Raw genomic sequence first — 19,774 nt, 5'->3', positions numbered from 1 at the left:
GTGTACAAGCACTGATTGGGTCGGACATACCCGGGAGAACCTTAATCAGATCCTTTCCGAACCTCCCCAATCGGCATGTCAGCGATTTTCTTTGTTCATCCCTCCACTCTACACAACAAAGTTCCACGACTCTCTCGGATACTGATGTTGTACGTTTCAAGTGACGCTAGGAGCTGAGATCTTCTAGAATATCGATACAGCTTCCAAAATCGGCACTAAAGCTCGCTCCTTGTGGAGATCACGTCACCGGTCAATTGGATACCAGCAGGTTCCCCTCAACCTGGTCGAACCTGTTGCATTGGGTCCACACGTATCAAACGATTGAACATGCCATGCTCAGCTAAAGAATCCCACCGCTGACTCAGGCATGAGCCATACAATCTCCCCCATCAACGACCATTTGGTGGCTCGAGTTTCCTCCGCTGGTGCCAGCACTGGTCATGAGTATCCACCGCGCAAGATAAAGCGAAGGAAGATCGCCGAGGAGGATCGAAAGAGAGCTGTCAGAGCGTAAGTGAAAACACCACAATTGGTCCTCAAACAGATGACTGAGGACCCATGGCAGCTGTGATGGCTGTCGCCGAGTCAAGGAGAAATGCGAGGGTGGCACCCCGTGTCGAAGATGTTCCCATTTTCGACGACCTTGTGAGTTCAAGGGCTTGAGAACATCTCCACCACACCGTCGCTCAATTAATGGATCCTCTCACGAGTATGGGTTTCCCCTCTTGTTCTTGTCTTGCTGTGCATATCTCAACTCGTGACTAGGCCCGAAGCACCCCTTGACCAGGAAGGTGACCTTCTTGGTAGAGCGGGCTACATGGAACAGATCTTACGAAGCAAGTTTCCCGAATTAGATCTTGACATCGACTCTCTCCAACGAGCTGCCGAGTCTTTGGGCAATAACTCCAGTACTAAGACCGCCGATTCCGAGCCGGATGGTGATGGTCAACCAGTCCTGGCCGACGACGACCTAGAGATAAGGCCTGTCGAAGGCGGCAACATAATTCATTACTCTGGCGAATTTTCGTACTGGAATTTCTCCCAAAGGATCAAACGACACGTCGAAGAGTGGATGGGGTCTACAAATCCAGATGCTCCGAATCCTGAGCGCGTGTCGGAATTCTGGCGCCCTGAAACTCAGTTGTCCAACTCGCACAGCCTGTCATCCTCACTAGCATGTTGTCCGCCTCGTGACATCGCTGACTTTCTCACACACGTCTTCTTCCGTCATGCGGAGTCGAATTATTACTTCGTGGATCGAGCATGGTTATCAGCTGTGCTAGATACTCTGTACAACAATCCTTCAAAGCTGACCGTCAAGGACGCCCCTAAAGTCAGTGCGGCTCTTGCGATATTTGCTGTAGGCACTCAATACGCATATCTTGATTCGATCAATACTTCTGGAGCATCTCATACGGCGACAAACTTTTCAGAGGATGAAATTGGTACCCTTTTCTTTGAACAAGCAGCCAAGCTGCTGCCGGAGATAATACAGGTGCGTTACATTCCACATCACCCTCGAATGTCCTAACGTCCATTACAGGTTGCCTCGCTCGAAAGCGTTCAAGCATGCCTTCTCATGGGACTTTATTGTCTCCCTCTCGATGCATCGGGGCTTGCATACACCTATCTGAACCTGGCAATGAAGCTTGGCATGGTCAATGGCCTCCACCGAAAGTACACTGGGAATGCCTTCAGCGCTGCCACGGTGGAGACAAGAAACCGCGTGTGGTGGACAATCTATGTCTTGTTAAAGAAAGTGGATATCTTTCACGGGCGACCCACGTCTGTCCTGAGATCAGATGTCGATGCAGACGTGCCGAAAGACCCAACGACTTCGCAATCATCAGCTCCACCTTCCAACATACCTTACATGTTGGCCTCAATTGCATTAATGCACAAGCTTGAGGACTTCTTGAACGAAATGCAGCTCCTGAAGAGATGTCAACGGTCAGAATTCCAGACCATCCTCGCACGGCTTCTTTCAATGAAGGAATCAATGTCGCGGTGGTTCGACAGTCTACCTGGAGGAATCAATCATGAACCGGATTCAGCTTCGTCGGTTCATTTCCGGCCTGCTATGCATCTGCGTTTGGAACATTGTCTCGTGCGAATGTTCGTCGGTCGCCCGTTTCTGTTCAGTCGACACGGTCCTGGAACAACTCCGATGTCGGCCGTAGAGAGAGCCCCGTCGGCTCCTCTGACTGCAGGAGGAGAAACTGAAAAGAGACCTTCTCGCCGAGGGATTCTGATCGATGACTGTGTACAAGCCGCCAAAGAGGCTATTGCGACATGTCGAAGACTTCGAGACAGCGGTGTGGGATTGGCGCGAGCGTCTTACATCGAATACAGCTCCTGTCGTGCCTCGCTGCTTGCTCTGATTGCATATTGCATCTACAACCAAACGGATCGATTCAAAGACTCGCTTCAAGTTGGGCTCTCGATGATCAGGGAGATGTCCGTATCAGGGGACTCAGCACGAGCTGAAGTATCACTTATCGAATCACTGGAAAGGGCACTAGCCCGTCTGCAATTCTTCGGAAGCTCGTCATCCAAGGTCGACACGAGAGAACCAACCACACGCTCTACGGTGTCAGGTTACGATCGGTTCAAGAACTGGCAAGCGTTGCTAAAGGGTGACATGGAACCCCCAATCCAGAACACAACAGCAGCCACAACAAATACTCCAACAACGAGGATCTCGACTTTGGACACTGGAGGAATCCCCATTCCATCCCAACGATACCACGGCTGGTCGATTGATAGCAGCAGTGACAGCGGAGCCGCGGGATTCCCCAACATGAATGCACCTACCGAACTCGATAGCGGGGCAGGCGGAAACCAAAACCCCAATCCCAACTACTTCCAGACGGCGGCAGACTCGGCATTCTTTGGTTTAGACAATATGCTGATGCCCTCAGACGGCAGCACACACGCCGAACAGCAGGTGTTGCAGGACTTTTTGGCCATCCCAGACTTCGAGTTCAGCCAGGGGATGTTCGATAATACCGCATCTCGTTTCGAGCCCGGTGACTTTGATCACGGTCAAGGTGCTTATGGCGCTGGTCAAAATCATGTCCCGGGACATTGGTAGGAGTTGCCAGACTTGCGAATGAGGAGAGACCGGGATGAATGAGAATGATTATGACATTTCTTACTCTTTGCCAAGGGTGCAACTATGCACGTTATGATTTTCTCATGATTGTCTTTCTAAAGAATTAATGAATGATAGAAGTCGATACTTTGTTCCATATATATACTTTCACGTATAATCCTAACCCATTGATGGAAATGAACAAGATTAGTACTGCTTCATAAATCTGTCTTGGACGATACGATTCCGGGGTACCAGTGAATCTGCACTATGATCACTTTTATTGCGAAATAATGTACAAAGGTAGGTACCTATACCTATCCGAACAATCATATCATTCTCATGCAGCGCAGTCCACCATAAACAAGCATGCTGATTGATCAAAGATGAAAAATGCCGGTGAATATCAGCACAGCAGAAGAAGCAGCAGCATCAGGTCGTAAAAGGATTATAAACTTCGCCTGTCTCGTCGGCACGTTTCCTCAGCTTGCGGTTCTGCATCTTCAAGAACATCTTCGTGCTAAAAGCGACGGCAAAGGCCAAAGCGCCGAAGACGAGCATGAGGATGAAAGCGAGACGATAAGTTGGAGCCTCCTCGTCACGGAAGAAATAAGGAGAGACGACATTGCCAATGTGGCCGAAGATATTGACGATGGCACCACAAGCAGCTCGTTTCTCAGGGGTGGTGCTGAGGGTGGACAAAGCCCAGGTGTAGACAAGGGCGTTGGCTGAGAAGGATCCCGGTGCGTACAAGAAGGAGGCAGCGTAGCGAGCTGATACATTGCTCGTAGCAATAGTGATGACAAAGCCGATGGCGGCGGCAAGGAGACCTCCTGAGATGTGGTAGCCTCGCTCTTTGATTCGGTCGCTGTTCCAGGATACCAGAAACGAGGTGATGGCGCCGAGAAAATAGGGTGGGGAGGTTAGAAGTAGGGATGTGATGTTGCTGCCGATATTTAGACCAGATACCAGGGTTGGGAAGAAGAAGTTGAATCCATATGACGATGTCATGAAGATGTTCATGAAGACCTGATTCAAAACATGTCAGCTGTTGTTGTTTCCTGTGCGACAAATGTGTGGTCTGTGTTGTTAAATTCAGGGAAGGAGGGTTTTATTAGATGAATACTTACAAACATCCAGGTCTTGATGTCGGTTACAGCAAGTTTGAGACCTGTCCAGATCTTGCCTGTGCCTGTGGCTCCGGTGACGCGGTCAGCCACCAGTCTTGCCTCTGCTAGTCGTCGCATGTCATCATCCATGAATCGACGTTGGCTTCCCGTTTTAGAGTGTGGATAGTCAGGCAAGGTGAAGAAGGCGAAGAGTCCACAGACGGTGCTCATGAGTGCTTCAATGATGAATAGCCATTGCCAACCCGCCAGGCCTGCTGCGCCGTCGAGGCTTGAAAAGATTCCTGCGGCTAGGATCCCTGAAAGAGCCTGTGCAAGGACTAGTCCTGAATACAAGATCGCTGTCCTCAACGCAATCTCCTTTCGTGTATACCAACAGTTCATCAAGTAGACGGCCTATACATGTTTCAGTATGGTTGTGTCGGAGGAAAGAAGAGGGCAGACTCACACCAGGGAACAGTGGTGCTTCGAGAATACCGAGAAAGAAGCGAACAACAAACAAGGTCTGAGGACTAGTAGTACCAGCCGTGGCGGCTGAGACGGCGGACCACACAATGGCAGTGACCGGAAGATAGATGCCCGGGCGGACGCGAGTCAGAAGCATATTGGAGGGAAGCTGAGCCAACATGTAACCTACGGTGAGGACGGCGACAGCGGTATTGTAATCGTCACCAGTCAAGCCCAGGTCCTCGTCGATGGTGTTGAGACGAGCTTGCGCAATATTGGTCCGGTCGAGGTAGTTGTTCAGATACAAGATCCATAGTGTAGGAAGTAGAGTCATGTCCAGGACGCGAACCAGTCGCTTCTCGGTGTGTCGCCAATCCGGCAGATTCAATTCGGCAATGGGTGCAAAGTTGTGATAGTACGACTCGGGGGTGCTGCTTTTGCGTCTGTGGCCTTTTTCCGCATCCGCATGCACGGTTTCAACATGGTCTCCCTCGGCCTTCGCGTAGGCCTCGTCGCCTGGTTCAGCCCTTAAAGTGCTGTGGGACGAGTTGATGGATGTGGTTCTGTCGGGAGGCATTGTTGTGGTGGGAAAGTCTGGGTATTTGGCATTCACTCCAGTTCAATTGAAGATATGTTAGACGTGCAAGAGACCATATACATACAAGCACGACGAAAATGGTACACGCAGAGGTGCTCTTGCAGATAAGTCTTTCGTAAAAAAACTCTTGTACATCCTATTCCTCCTCGACCGGCCTTATTGCCCTACATATACAATCATGTCCCTTACCTATGGCGTTAAGGCATCGGTAATACCAAATATGTCGCACAAGGCTAAGCCCATGGTGATCGCAACATCGCGATCAAGATGACGACGTCAAGTATCGGTCGAACCAAGCAGGATGCAGTTTCTGTGATCATGATAGGCGAAATGAGTGATCACCATCGACCAAGAAGCTCTAGGCGAGGAAACACACGATTGCGAAATCTGGGGGTGGAATCGATCCTTTGACGTGGTTAGAAAACGACTAAAAGCCACAGGAAGAAGAAGCTCACTTGGCTGACATAACAAAGTCGGCGAAGACAAAGCGTTGTCGTTGTCGATGTCTTGGGAGGCTGGGCAATTACGATTTCACCCGCATTTTTTCGATTCGATGCCTTCACCCCGTCATCTTGGCTATGTCTAGTTTTCCCGCTCTCCAAGACCTTGGAAGTTCGTGAATGCGGAGAGAAGCGAGAGAGCCTCAGCGAAGCGTTTCGTATTTCGTCTATACTAGACAAGCAGATGAGCAGACCCTTGACGACGAAGACGGGCAAAAACACTAATCATGACCTCATGCCCAGCATCCGCGTATTTCATCTTGTGTTTATGTCGACGAAGGACAAGAAATAAATCCGCACAAGCAAATTCTTGCCATGTTGCATTGACATTGGGATCTTCCCTTCACCCCACAGTCTCTCAAGACAACACAAGAAACAGACATGGCTGATCAAACCAAGGTCCTAGATGGAAACTCTCTTGGTTCCTGCAGAAGAGAATCTGGAGTACTGGAATATTGATCCTGATCGCGGGGGCTCCGCAGCACAGATCGGTTTCTAGAAAATGCCTCGGTCGGACCACCCTCTACGCACGCCAGAATTGCATGCAAGCCTTCTGCATAGTAACATGGCCTGACTTGGCTTACGGCATTGAGAAGTGTCGGTGATTGATTATTCGAGGGATTATAGATTCACGTCAAGCAAATCTCATACTGAAGGATTTGATCACCAGTCAACGGAAGCCTTATTTTGAACCGCTGACTTCATCAGACATAGATTTCTCTAATCTAGGCTTGATACCTTATGTTGAAGACATCAAGTGAGCGACAACTCATGCATCGGCATCGCACCATTCTAGGGTAAGGTTTCAACACAATTCCTTTTTCAGGGATGTGGACGTCGCTTTCAGATCCGATATCGCAGATATCCCATCAAAGTTACGTGGATTATGTTCTTGCTCGATGCAGTAAATGCGGCTCGCTATGTTACAATGATGCAGACACCAACCCGCCCGTTCCTTTGTCTCCTCCGTACCCAAGCATCTGGAACAGCCGGTCGCAAGCTTTCGCCAGGTCCGGCACCGAGTTCGTGGAGAAAGCAATGAATCTGTCCGTACGGACGACAACGAACCGTCGACGTTTGAGAGCGTCTCTGATACGAAACATATCGTACCCACGCGGCTCCGGACGATCGATGCAGAGCTTGGACTCGGCGAATTCTGATCCTGTTGCAACTCTAAAAACTCGCTCTCTTGTCCTTGACTTGATCAACTGGTTCTCCAACTCACCCGAAAGACTGGCGTTGGGATCGTGCACGAGGTAACAGCGTTTTCCCGCCCGGAGTTCTCCATGGGTCAACATAGGTAGATCGACTTTAGTCAACTCGGCTTCGATCCCAGCGATGTCGTCAACCCGATCCACAAGAACCACTAATTGAAAAACCGAGGTCCATGGTCCAGCGTAGATGACATCGTCTGTGAACAAGACTTCGCCATTAGCTTCACCGGAGGGACCGCTGATAGCCCTGCAATAGACCTGAGGCAAGAGCAACCCACCGCCAAGGTCGGGCAAAAACGCATTCATAGCAGGAGACCATGTATATTTGGCCAAGGCTGTCCCACGAGAACCAAGTTCCAACTGTCGCCGCACACTGGGGATCATCTGGATCAGCCATAGAGTCCAGTCACGGCAGAATATCTTGAGCGGGTTACGTGCGGTGGTGAGGGAGCCGTGCGCCACCGTGTTAGCAATCGAAATATCCAAGCTTTGCTTCCGCTCTTGACACCATCCATCGAAAAGAGCCTGGTAGTTGAGCTTGGAATTTGGTTGACACGCCAGTTTGAGTCGCCATGAGATACCTGTGACATCGCGAAACCCTGAAGCAATACCTTGACCGCCAACTGAGACGGTGTCAGTAGGTTGGCGATGGTTGACACAGGTGACTAGTTACTTACATGGAGGCATGACATGTGCCGAGTCGCCGCACAGAATCACTCTGCCGAGATTCCACTTGTTGCAACTCCTTGCAGAGAAAGAAAACGGCCGCGACCTTAGCACATGAATGCAATCTGGTGGGTACTGGACGGGGTCTTTTAAGCTGGTCGAACATAGCAAATTAGACGAGCAGTTTCTAACCGAAGCGCCAGTTGACTTACCCATACAGGTGGCCCGGGTGAGTGAGGTAGGGGAAAATAATTTTGGTTGATTCATCATAGGACGCCATGGTTTGGGGGTCCTCGCCGTCTTGTACGACATACTCGAATCTCCATAACCTCTCAGAACGGCGACCAAATGTTCCACACACAGCCGGCCGTGTCGGATTGCCGATGAAGCGAAAATTAACAGGGAAGAAGATGTCAAATACCTGCTCCGGTGTATATCCGAGTCTCCACAAAGGAAAGTCAGGATGTGATTGTGGCGTAGGAAGAGTCATATGGTAGTTGGCGGCGACCCATGTTTCTTGATATGCGTATCTAGCCCACAAATCAGTAAGCCACTCCATAAGAGTTCCAGTCATTCAATGTATGAAATTCATACCCTGGCACTGATTCAAGCCTGATCCCTCGTGGTTCGAGATAGTTCTTGCGCACGTAACCAGTCTTGCCGTCGGCGCCAACAAGAAACTTGCCCTGGACCCGCTTCTTTTCCCCGTTTGTGTCGAGGTAATCTACACGAACGCTCTCGTCGTCTTCCTCGATCGCGTTTACTGTACAACCCCAGCGTAACTGTGACTTCGAGCATTGGCTCGCCGCAGTTCGAATCCATTTCTCGAGCACAGGCTGCTTGTGAGCAATGGCTCCGACATGTCCAGACGAGCCATAGCTGGTGGACGTGTCGGTCTTGACAAACGGCGTTGTTCTCAGCCCATCCTTTCCAGAGATGAAAAACAACCAACCAACATCAGCTCCAATATCGGTATAGATTTTGTCGTAGAGCCCAAGTGATTGCAATGTACGGATGCCATCCTCATCCAAAGCGATGCCGCGTGGGTCGGTGACAATGTCGTTTTCCTTTTCGATCAAGATGTTGGGTATCTCCATCCTGCCCAAGTATGCGCTGAGCAAGGCCCCCGTTGGACCTCCGCCGCAGATGATGACATCTGTTTGTTCAATGAGGTCGACATCCCGGTTTCTGTCCGCCATGATCGTCAATGTTGTCACAGAGGGTCGCCGTCTACATTTGACACAGCACAAAGCCTCCCTCTCGACCTGGGATTGTGGGAAAAGGTCTCTTATGGGCTCTTATGGGAATTCAAATCTCCAGAGCCCCAAGCTCCAGTGGGTAGTTTTAATTTCTCGACCATCGAAACGTCTCCTGACTGCGGCCATGACTGCGGCCATGACTGCGGGGCGCGGCCTGACATCTATTATGCCGACTACGCTCACGGAATATATCCGGAAGGGATGTCTCCCCCATGTCAATACCCCGGCAAAACTCCCTGCAGCGAAGTTTCATCACGGTGAAGTCAAATACTATCAAGGCCGTGGATCCCGCAAAATGCGGGACAGTTGTGGAGTTGACTAGTCTATATTTGGCAATTAATTATGCGGGGCCATTGTGATTTTCCGGGGAGCCTGGAGAAGGAAGGAGCAGCAAGTTGATATACCAAAGGGGAAATGTACCACATAAGGTAATTTACTCGTATGGATTGTCCTGCTCCATGTACGGACGGAACAGTGCGATTGTACGACAGAAACATGTGAGATCAGGTCTTTATTGGCTGGGGTTTGTTGTCTTCTTACAGTTCCCAAGCATATTGGGAATTCTCTTAGTACACTCTAAAGTTACAATAGCACATTACTTGGTCTCCTCACTTGCCCTTCCGGATGGTCGTACTGCTACCCTTACTACTCAGGCCACGGCTCAATCCAGCCCCTATCCCTCGACCCAATGTTGCGATCTTGCTGCCCGCCCATGGGTTGAGCTTCATCTCGTCACTCTCCGGCTCGTTGTAGCCTATGTGGGGCAGCCCAAATCCTTCACTGTCATCCGGCCCAATGACCATTTCTTCAGCTTCAAGTATCGGGCGGCTGGGTACAGTGTTATAATGGGACATGGATGGCGCTTTGCTTCGAGACGCTCGGGTTGAATTTCCTGCTGTCGAAGGCGTGTTCGTCCCATTAGAGGAATGGTTCGTGACTGATCGCTGTCGCGGATGATTTTGCGATATCGCAAGGAAGGCAGCAAAGGCAGCATCAGAGCCGCCGTGGCTCTCAATGTGACCTGCACCAACGCCGTGGTCAACGACAGACTGATTCCCTGAGAAAACGCTCGGAGTCCGGCCAATCGTCGAGTTGCTGTTGCTGTATCGACGAATGAGGGAATGCACCTGGACATCGTCTTGATCATCGTGGGTATGTGGAAAAGGCGCCTTGACCACACTCAAAGTTGAACAGGGACATCCGCAACCTGTTGGGCACGTCTGGCCTTCGTAGGCGTCATTGATTGGTTCTAAACTGTCATTGAATCGGACGCTCTCGGTAGGAGTATTGGGCCGGGTCTCTTCGGTTGAACGACGTGAGTCTGGACCACGCCCCCTTGTTAACTCTGGTCCGAACCATTCTTGGGCGCATTCGAAGCATGTCATGTGCCCACACTGAAGGCACGGAACTGAGAGGCCCTTGACCGCATTATTACAGATCACACAAGCAATGTGTTTGGATAAACGGCGTGTGGCTTCTGAGCATTCATCCTGAACGCAATGCCAGCCGAAAGGGATTCCATTCTTCTCAATCGCTGCTAGAACTTGTCCACAACGATGACAGCATTGCCTGATCTCCAATCCGAGACCGCGAAATCGCAGAGCGGAGCCCAGCGTCTTCATCCGACCTTGAGCGGGGAGCGCGTGGTGGCTTTGGACCCCTGCCGTTGTCGCCGCAAGTGATCCCAAGCGTTGTTGGCTGACAAACCGGTCGTCCATCCTAATGCCATCCGCTTTTAAGATCTCGGCCCGCGGAACATGCAATTGCCAGACATCCAAAAGGTGCGCATAGCATGCTCGATACGTTCTGCATCTTTCATCCAACTCCGGGTCTGAGAATCCTGAATGTGGGTAGCCATCCAAGTCAAATTTGTCTTGATTATACAAGATTGTCTTTATTCTCTTCCGCTTTGTCGGAGGTTTCTTCTGTGTCTGATCCGAAACCTCGGATGGCGCGATGGACCACAAGCTCCGACGTCCAGCGTCTGATCTTGGAACTTCATTCCGCAGGCTTACAGACGACATAGACGTCCGCGTCCTTGCGTCACGACTGTCTTGGCTGCCCGCTTCACCCCCGATCAAATAGGACCGTGAGTGCCGGCCTGTGGATTGACTACCAAAAAGGCCATGTGCAACCCAATTAGGTGCCAGAGAACTTGAAGGGCTGTATTTCTTGATGCTTGAAGCAATCGCAGATGCCGAATTTTGGCTGGGTGGTGAGTTGGAATAACTTTGTGTCAACGCAGAGAGACTGGCTCGTGCCGTGGAGTAGGCAATACTTGCGGTAGATCGGTGGTTCGCTCGATTTCCCTCTGGTGATGTCGACATCGACATTGTCGTAGAGTGGGTGGTCCTTGGCTCGCTTAGATCGTCACCCATGAAGCTGTGTGCTCGGGATGAAAGCTGACTCTCATGTCGTGCAAGAGCATGGCGTTGAGCCGTCTGCGATCTTGGTTGGCCAGTCATCAGCTGCCTATGCCCAGCCAGCTGTGATCCAGACTGAGGAAGCAGAACTGACTGATCAACTAGGGTGAAGCCAACTGGAGGGGGTTCCGGTCGGAAGAATGCCTTTGCAACGGCTTTCGAGGGGAAATAATCAAATCGAGCCAGGTTGTCATTTGTGCCATTCACCGTCTGACCTTTCCATGGATCTCTTGAGATGCCGTCCGCCTCTATCATGGAAGTAAGGACACAAGACATCATGGCCAGCATTTGAATGTCCCCAAGCCTTTCAAAGTGGTCGAACAGGGCGGGAATGAGGTAGGGTGAGCCCAAGGGATGATTGCCCCATCGAGTGCGGCCTCTGAGCTCGCTGGCCATTGGACCTTTGTACTTGTTGGAATTTGGGTTTGCCATTTTAGCGATCAATGTAATATCATTGATTGCATTGTGGTTTACCTCTGCAAATACCTCTAGAGGCACCGAATCGTCCAGTATAAGCCCTAACAGTGTCCACACAGACGCGAGGTCATCTAGGGACGCGGCGGCGGCTACCTTGGCATTGTGATCGCAAACTTCACCTCCATTGCCGACTATCCTGTAATCTTCGGCCAATTCACGCTTCGAGGGGATGAGATCGTCGAAGGTGTGAAGAGAGACCGAGCTTGTTTGAGGAGCTTCGTTCAGTTTCTGGCCACCTGTTGTCGATTGATTGGAGCGATCTGGCGAGCGAGACCGCTGGTGCAAACCAGAAACCACGATTGGCAGAGAGGACCCTCCTTGGGCATTGTGCTCAGTTTCAAATGAGGCAGACGAGCTGCTTGACGATGTCCAGGAAGACTCGGAAGTATCTGAAGATGTCTCATCGTCGGCTGTTCTCGTTCCACTGGCCATTTTTCGAGCGGGCGAACTAGTATTCAACCTACCAAAGCCCTCGAACAATCTGCTCGACTCGGATTCCTCAAGGTCCTTCACCCCGAGGGTACTAAGAAATGAGACAGGTTCTTTGGGCTTTGATGGGAAGAAGCAAACTAGTTTTCCAGTGTCTGACCAAAGGGCTCCGCAACCTTTGGCTAGCGGGACACGTAAATTTGCCGAAGCATCTAGACGCTTGTCAGCAGCCTCTATCTGATCGTCCTCATCACTGCTGGAGTCATCGACGGCGATGGCAGCCGGTTCAAGGATCTTCGAGTCGGTGATCGACTCGCCTAAAACCCAGGCAACGATTTGTTCCAAGTTCTGCTCCCGTAATAAATATCTCATGACGGCTTCCAGACAACCCCTTCTTCGAGATGCATACGTCTCCGAGATGGTTTGTAATTCGGTAGAGATATGTTTATGCGAGGCTTCATCGATGGAGGCTGTCTTTTGCAGACTAAGAACGGCATTGGCATCGCGTGGGTACAATTTGGGGAAGCGCATCTCGACTTTAAGATAGACCGGAGTCTGGTTCTCACCCCAGGGGGCGTGAATGCTCATGATTGCTTTCCGATGCGCTATATCGAGAAATTCAAATTCGACATTCTTGAACTTTTCGCCCACCTGACGGATCTCCTCAGCAATGGCGTCGGGGTCCCAGGAGAAGATCTTGACATTTTTCAACCAAGCAATGGGGTCAGCCGTTTGTCGATTATGACCTCGACCGTGCATGCCTGATGGTTGATTTTGGCGGCCACCTGCCACCCATCCTCGGAACTGGGTGACAGGGTTTTTGTTCATGCCAACATTGGTGCTTGTGCGTGCACGAAATTGGACCATGCTGTGACGGGGCAGGAATTCACCTCTCGGCGGCTCGATTGGAGAATCTTCATCTTTTGGCTCGTCTCGGAAGGTGCGGTATGTTGCTCCTTTCCGGGTATTATGAAGGCGTTGTACCTTTGATACTCCCTTTTCGTACCCAATATCGAGATAAACCTCGGGGTTGACAGCATGGAGTCGCAACTCTCTATCGGTGCCCCAGGTAACCAACTGAAATTCCCTATCATCGATGTCGTTGTTTATGTCTCCGCGTGATCTCCAAAGAAATTCTTTGACTTGGCCATCATGGCCAGGAAAAGTTGTGACAGGGCGGACGGGTCCGCTTTCGTACACACCATGGACGGCCCTGCGATCATAGAGGTGTAGATTGCTGTTGCCACGTTGAGGCATTGCGACGAGACCCCAGCCGAAAGGGGTGTGACGAGCGCGCCAGACAGGGAAAGGCGTCTCAATCACGCGTTCTGGCTGGTCATCAGCCTTGTCCAGGTCCCAAAATTTGATGGTCCTATCAAGTGAGCAGGTCAGGATTTTGTTTGGTTGATGTCGATTCCAGTCAATGCCGTAGATTTTGGTGCCATGTGCCTGGATGGTTTTGAGGGGATGTGCGCCTTTCCGGACGTCCCAGGTATGGAGGAATTTGTCGTGGGAGCTCGCAACCACGTGTTCATTCTGCCGGCACCATTTCACCTGGGTTGCACCAGCAAACCAATCAGAGAAAGAGTTGACAGGTCTTGACGGGGTGCGCAGATCCCAGCAGTGAACGAAACTGTCGACGGCACAGGTGGCCAAAACGTCAGGGTTGTGGGCGGAGAAGTTGATATCGGTAATGGCCCTAGTATGTCCATGCAGAACATATTCGATGGAGTCCTGCCAGGAGCGAGCACGTAAGTTCCAGACCAAGGCTTTCTGATTGGATGTACTAATGATCCAGTGATCGCGTGCAGCAAAGGGGGACCATTGGACATCGGCCACCTCCCACGGAGTTCGATGAGCCAAGTAGCGAGGTGGAGAGTACGGTGAATCGAGATCAATGATATGTAGGCCTTCTTTGGAAGCCAGAACAACGTCTCGTCCACTTGGAGAAATGGACAAGGCTCCAACCGGCTGTTCGAGTCTGAAGGAGGCATCCTGACCAAAGGTCTCGCTTTCGAAGGCGGAAGATGGACCACGGTGGGTCATGGTGGGATTCGAAGCGATTCTCAATTATATAAAAACAAGGCAAGTGTTCATGATTGTGGCGTACTTCCAGGAGACGAAGGAGGGGTGTATAGTGTTGAATGTGGAAGAGGAAGAAGAAACATCACGAAGGCGACGCAGGCGAAGGTGGATATCTCAGCCAATGCGGGATTCAAATGAATACCTCAAGAGCTAAAGGTAGGACTCAATGATCGTGACCGCCTGGGCGAATGACATGAGTAAGGTCGATGATGGGTGTGAAGAAGATGAAAGAGTTGTCGAATGTTGTCGTAGCATCAACATCATTGGGGGATTGGAAGCATGATGTACGTTGGCTGGGAAAGGCAACACATCGCCAAGTCTTTAGCACGTGACTTTTGTCGGGTTATCGTTGATGCGAGATGTACCTTTAAAGTGGCAAGAGGAGCCTACCTACCTACTCCGTAGCTGAGGGAAGAGCGCTCAACAGGCTCTGTGCCTAGTTGGCCACCTTAGGTAATTCTATGATCTATGTTCCATGGCAGTCGATTTATTGAAATCAGCACCAGACAACGCTTGTAGATGCGAGTCGCTGATTCAAGTACCGCATCCTCAGTTCCACCGAACAATGTTGCTCAGGGCGAGCTCGACTCCACCACTCTTACTCCGTAAGTGCTACCCCATGCCAAGCTAACCTCGCCAAATAGTACAGAAAGCCCCGCATTCGCAACTTCCCTTGTTGGACGAGGTGGTTTTATATGCTTTGGCCGCTCCTTCCCCGAATATGCATACCAAATTCTGACATCCAAAGAGGAAGGAACACCATGTACCAGCCTGCGCCCACGCTCCAACAATCAAAGCTCTAGCATTGCAACCCACCAGCTCGCGAGCATCTAATGCCATCTAATCTGTTTCGTTGCGACCCAATTTTTGGACGAGATTGACACCATGACCTCTGTTTCAGTGTCACACTGAACCAACCCTCTGTGCAGCACATATTTTTTCATGGCTCTTAGTCCCTTGCTCAGCCCACGATCTGGGACAGATCCTGTGACTCGAGTCAAAGATGTCAGAAACAACTTCATTGCCCGAACCCTCTAACGGACAACTGCCCGTACGGTCGGCCAGGGGTAGAAAGTGCCCATATTGCCCCCGTCATTTCCTCAAGGTCGACCACTATACCAGACATGTCCGCTCCCACACCAAGGAAAAGCCTTTTGTCTGTGATGTTTGCTTCAAGAAGTATCCTCGCAAGTAAGTCCAGGTAATCTCAATATCTGTAAGGACCAAATCTAACGGTAAAGTGATACGTTGCTCCGACATATGAGAACTCACAATGCCAAAAATGCAAACACGGCTTCTGACATCAAGGGTATCATCTTTATGCCCGGCATTGATCCCAAATCTCGCATTTCTAGGGCATCACGGCACCGACATGACGCTGAAAGCACACCTTCAGAAGACCAGCATCCACGCGCTGCGACGCAACTGGATCATAATGCTATGGGCATGCACCATCTCTTCTCGCCATCTACGGGCCTCATCGAGAATGGTATAGGTGAGAATATTGGTCAACACTCACCCAACCTGCTAGACCCTCACCTAGGATCAGATGTCAATCTATCCTTGCACGAAAGTCATACTTCCGCGTCTTTCCAACCAAGCATCTACAGTGAAGATTTTGCAGAATCCGGCCTGTCCCTACCAGATCACACACAGGATCTACTGTCATCAAAATCGGTTGACTCGGCAAATTGGCTTCTGACCAACGACTTTGACTTCTCCATCTTTGACGACATCAATAATCATCATTCAATCGATGTTTATGATCCTTACGGCCGAGACCTAACAACACTACCCGCCATTGAAGAAACCTCACCTGAAAGCACGGGCCCTGGCCCAGAAGTCGCAGACCTTAGGCATCTGTGGTACACGCCTGTACCCAGCATTGTATCCGGATTTGAAGCCAGTCAAGTCCCACGTAGTGTCTTAGTTGGCTCACCTCAAACCAACGAGGAGATTGATGAAGAATATCGCGCCAATCTAGCAAACAAGCTACAGCCTCCAATACGCAATGAGCCATTACCGTCCATTGAGCTCCTGGTAAGGTGATTTAATAGCCATCCGTCCGTCCATGTTCCTAACCATCTTACAGAACCTTTGCATACACATGTTCTTCAAGCGCTTCAATCTCGCCTTGCCACTTGTGCATGCCCCGACCTTTCGACCAACGACAGCCGACCCACTGCTGGTACTTTCCATCTGCTCCGCAGGGGCATTGTCAATGGGTTCGGCTGTAGCGAGCAAAACAGGATGCATGCTCTTCGAGCGAGTCCACAAAGCCCAGGTGGGCCAGGTGAGTCCATTTACTAGTCGCATGTCTTAATTCAACTAAACGGTAAATGCAGCCTTTTGAGAAGATGGTCTTGGGAAAGCCAGATAAAATACGGGCAACAATGAAAGCATCTATGGTGGGGCAGACGTTTGCTTTACTTTCTGCGGTACTGTACAGCGTACCGTCTTCCAAAATAATATGCTAAAGCGTCAAAATAGCACTCGTCTCATCTTTATGTCGCCTCCTCATTTCACGGTACCTTGATTTCTGTTCGTCGCTCTCACCTTCTGAGTTCTTGGATGACTGCTGATGAGCTGTAAGGCTGCTCGCCATGCACGACTTTACCACCGTACGTCTGCATTTGAACTGAAGAGCGACCTGAGCTCTGAAGAATTGATTAATTCATGGCACATATGGGCGCGAAGAGAAGAACTGAAAAGGTAGGACGATGGCTCCAGCACCTCAGCCCGTACATATAGGACCAATGCTCACACGGAACCCGCAGATTAGTTCTTGCACAGTATATCCATGACGCCGAGCTCGCCGCTTTGTTCCATCATGAGCCGATCTTCCGCCACCATGCTGCTGTCCTCCCTGAGATCTCGAGCTCGGCTCTTTTTGAGGCTCCCTCGGCACAGATTTGGGCGCAGAAATGGAAGGAAGAGCATGATGCTCGTGAGTTGGCCGGGAGTTCGCAGCCATCGCCGACCTTTGCCGGTGGGTCAAGGTGGTGCGCCCAACCGTACTCGACCGACACTCCCATGCTTGTGAGATACGCACTACTGTCCGGGATAGCCGCGTCCATCGCTGAGAGCCGCCATCTGAAGTATCTTGATCCTGAGGTAGTTCATCGATACGAGGCCGAGTTAATACACTGGCACAATACTTTTTCTGAAGACCACACACAACCCTCGTCGCATTCGGACCTGGCTGAGGTTCCGTTCAGCCTCAATCCACTTTGGCACTATACATGCATGACGTTGACAACAGACCTTGACATGCTGGAGCGTGCGGTCGGTAAGGACGGCTCAAGTGTATCCTCTTCAGTCCAACAATACGTCTATGCTTGGATCAGCTCGCCGGATTCAAAGCGGTGCTTGTATCACGCATTGAAATTGCAACAGTCTGTTTCTGATTCCAGTGTTGGGGCTGTCACTGCGATTCACACACCAAGAATTCTCTTTGCTGCTGCAATTTGCTGGCAAGCATACATAATATACCGGCCGCACATTTTGGATGCTTTGCAAAATGAGGGCAAAGGAGGGACTAGAGCGGATGGCTCCGGGACAAAAACAATGCACGCCTTTCAGAGTAACCCATCTAACACATCTATGGTGGCAATAGGCGATGATGGAGATTCACAGAAACTAGACAAAATTTTGGCTACGAATGCAGCCGAGATGAAGGCCGCCACTCTCTGCATCCTTGAGAGCACCTTGCGCCGTCTGGGATCGTGGGGGATCTCGAGATCATTCGCTGATTTAGTCCGAGCATTTATCTTTGGAACGGATGCTTGAGTGAATGAGTGTATAAGCTGTAAGAGAAATCTGGAAGCCCAGGAGTCTATCAGTTTGTCCAAATGAGGAAGTGTAGATGAACAAGTGCTATTCTTCTCTGTGCTCCGACGTAATAAGGTCTACGGCGAAACTCGGGTTCCTTCCCAGACGCCAATAATGGTTGCGCCTTCCCCTCCATTATTGCCTGCGCTTTGACTCTCCACAGTCAATCAATCCTCCAACCAACACCATCAAATGTCACTGTAAGGCAAACACAGATACTGTTAGTCTGCATAATACATCTACGCACTGTTCAACGCTTTCTGTTGTCTTGCTTGCCTTTCTGCGGGACATCTGTGGCAATTCAACCAACCTCATTCACAACATCGGGCGCACTCGCCACTACCACAGCCTGGCTGGTTCCTTGACCTTCAACACTGAAGAAGAGGCGGAGGCAATCTGGTTACAAAGACTATCTCAACCCGGAGACCATTATACTCTGACAAAATTATCTGCGCACAACCTTGTCCTGACAGCACTGCTATTGCGCAACCTTGAGCAGCTTCCAACATGGCGCTGCCAAAGAGAATCATAAAGGAGACGGAACGACTGATGGCAGAGCCGTATGCGCATCATGTCTCATAAAACTGTCACTGGAGATCTGACATTGTCTACAGTGTGCCTGGAATCAGTGCCATTCCTCATGACGATAACCTGAGGTACTTTGACGTGAGCATACATGGCCCGTCTCAGTCACCCTATGAAGGTACCGATCACATCTATGCATATCATACAACATGAATGTCGCTAACTCTTCACCCAGGGGGCATCTTCAAACTCGAACTTTTTCTGCCAGAAGACTATCCCATGACACCACCCAAGATCCGGTTTCTGACCAAAATCTATCATCCAAACATCGATAAATTAGGACGAATCTGTCTAGACGTCTTGAAGAGTGAGTCGTTGGATACATGTTTGGCTCACCCGTGCTAATGGGGTGGTGATAGGCAATTGGTCGCCAGCTTTGCAGATCAGAACCATTCTCCTATCCATACAAGCTTTGCTAGGAGCACCGAACCCCGACGATCCATTGGCAAACGACGTTGCTCAGAGATGGAAGGAGGACCAAGAGGCTGCCATCCAGACCGCCAGAGAATGGACTCAGACACATGCTAAATCATAATCATATCTCGGACTGGAATCTGTCCCCAGGAGTTCACTTGTGATTAGGTGGTACCAGATATACATGGGTGGTGCTGATCGATCAGACTTGACACCAACCATGTGCCGGTGCTGTGTTGATGTGCTATGAATTCATGACATTCGAATACAACATGGATATCCCTTGACAATATTTTGAATTTGCTCTATTTGGTGAGTGTGACCTCTTCATTTGAGCTTGTGCATGTGCCATGTTCTGTTGTTCTGCGTTCTCACCTGACGCCGCCGAGCCCAACCCAACCGCACCCCACGATCAGTCCTGGTTCTTGTTTTATATTGCAAGTTTGGTGAACTTCCATTTCTTTGTTTCCTCCCTCTTCTGGACACGTGTGCCATTGGTTGATATTTCGAATCTGTTGGTCGTACCCGTTTGCCTGAAGAACAGCAACCCAACAGTGTCGCCGAGTCTGAGCAAAAGCATCAATACCCGAAGCTCGATGCCCGATGTTCGACGCTCCCTCTTCTC

General features: G+C 50.4%; 4 protein-coding genes across 5 annotated transcripts; 3 read left to right on the top strand and 1 right to left on the bottom strand.

Annotated features, from left to right (window-relative positions):
- Positions 1–113: 113 nt before the first annotated feature.
- On the top strand, positions 114–3,311 carry PV10_05771. Of its 2 annotated transcripts, XM_016370488.1 has the most exons (4): positions 114–510; positions 566–709; positions 766–1,495; positions 1,544–3,311. In XM_016370488.1, the coding sequence occupies exons 1-4, from the start codon at positions 368–370 to the stop codon at positions 3,092–3,094; spliced, it is 2,568 nt and encodes an 855-aa protein (XP_016222781.1). In that variant the 5' UTR covers positions 114–367; the 3' UTR covers positions 3,095–3,311. The 2 variants fall into 2 exon arrangements, with proteins under 2 accessions (XP_016222781.1, XP_016222782.1); XM_016370489.1 differs by having other exon boundaries at positions 566–1,495.
- A 6,149-nt stretch (positions 3,312–9,460) lies between these two features.
- Positions 9,461–14,550, bottom strand: PV10_05770 (uncharacterized protein). The gene has a single exon (XM_016370487.1). The coding sequence runs from the start codon at positions 14,278–14,280 to the stop codon at positions 9,514–9,516; it is 4,767 nt and encodes a 1,588-aa protein (XP_016222780.1). The 5' UTR covers positions 14,281–14,550; the 3' UTR covers positions 9,461–9,513.
- Positions 14,551–15,322: 772 nt separating this feature from the next.
- Positions 15,323–18,108, top strand: PV10_05769 (uncharacterized protein; the record flags this gene model as incomplete). The annotated part of the gene is made up of 7 exons (XM_016370486.1): positions 15,323–15,510; positions 15,561–16,359; positions 16,412–16,612; positions 16,665–16,757; positions 16,810–16,860; positions 16,913–17,031; positions 17,097–18,108. 7 exons carry the CDS (start codon positions 15,323–15,325, stop codon positions 18,106–18,108), a joined length of 2,463 nt encoding a protein of 820 aa, XP_016222779.1.
- A 549-nt stretch (positions 18,109–18,657) lies between these two features.
- Positions 18,658–19,270, top strand: PV10_05768 (ubiquitin-conjugating enzyme E2 N; the record flags this gene model as incomplete). The annotated part of the gene is made up of 4 exons (XM_016370485.1): positions 18,658–18,710; positions 18,765–18,853; positions 18,911–19,042; positions 19,095–19,270. 4 exons carry the CDS (start codon positions 18,658–18,660, stop codon positions 19,268–19,270), a joined length of 450 nt encoding a protein of 149 aa, XP_016222778.1.
- Positions 19,271–19,774: the final 504 nt, after the last annotated feature.

The sequence above is a fragment of the Exophiala mesophila genome (assembly GCF_000836275.1).
Source record: "Exophiala mesophila strain CBS 40295 unplaced genomic scaffold supercont1.4, whole genome shotgun sequence".
In the NCBI taxonomy this organism is placed as follows: domain Eukaryota; kingdom Fungi; phylum Ascomycota; class Eurotiomycetes; order Chaetothyriales; family Herpotrichiellaceae; genus Exophiala; species Exophiala mesophila.
The sequence above is the reverse complement of the archived record's forward strand: the minus strand, read 5'-3'. Positions and strand labels throughout refer to the sequence as shown.

Coding starts and splice junctions, on each gene's coding strand:
- PV10_05770 (XM_016370487.1), bottom strand. CDS start 14,280: ATGACCCACCGTGGTCCATCTTCCGCCTTCGAAAGCGAGACCTTTGGT.
- PV10_05771 (XM_016370488.1), top strand. CDS start 368: ATGAGCCATACAATCTCCCCCATCAACGACCATTTGGTGGCTCGAGTT. Junction 710..765: donor ATTAATGGATCCTCTCACGA/GTATGGGTTTCC, acceptor ACTCGTGACTAG/GCCCGAAGCACCCCTTGACC. Junction 1,496..1,543: donor TGCTGCCGGAGATAATACAG/GTGCGTTACATT, acceptor CGTCCATTACAG/GTTGCCTCGCTCGAAAGCGT.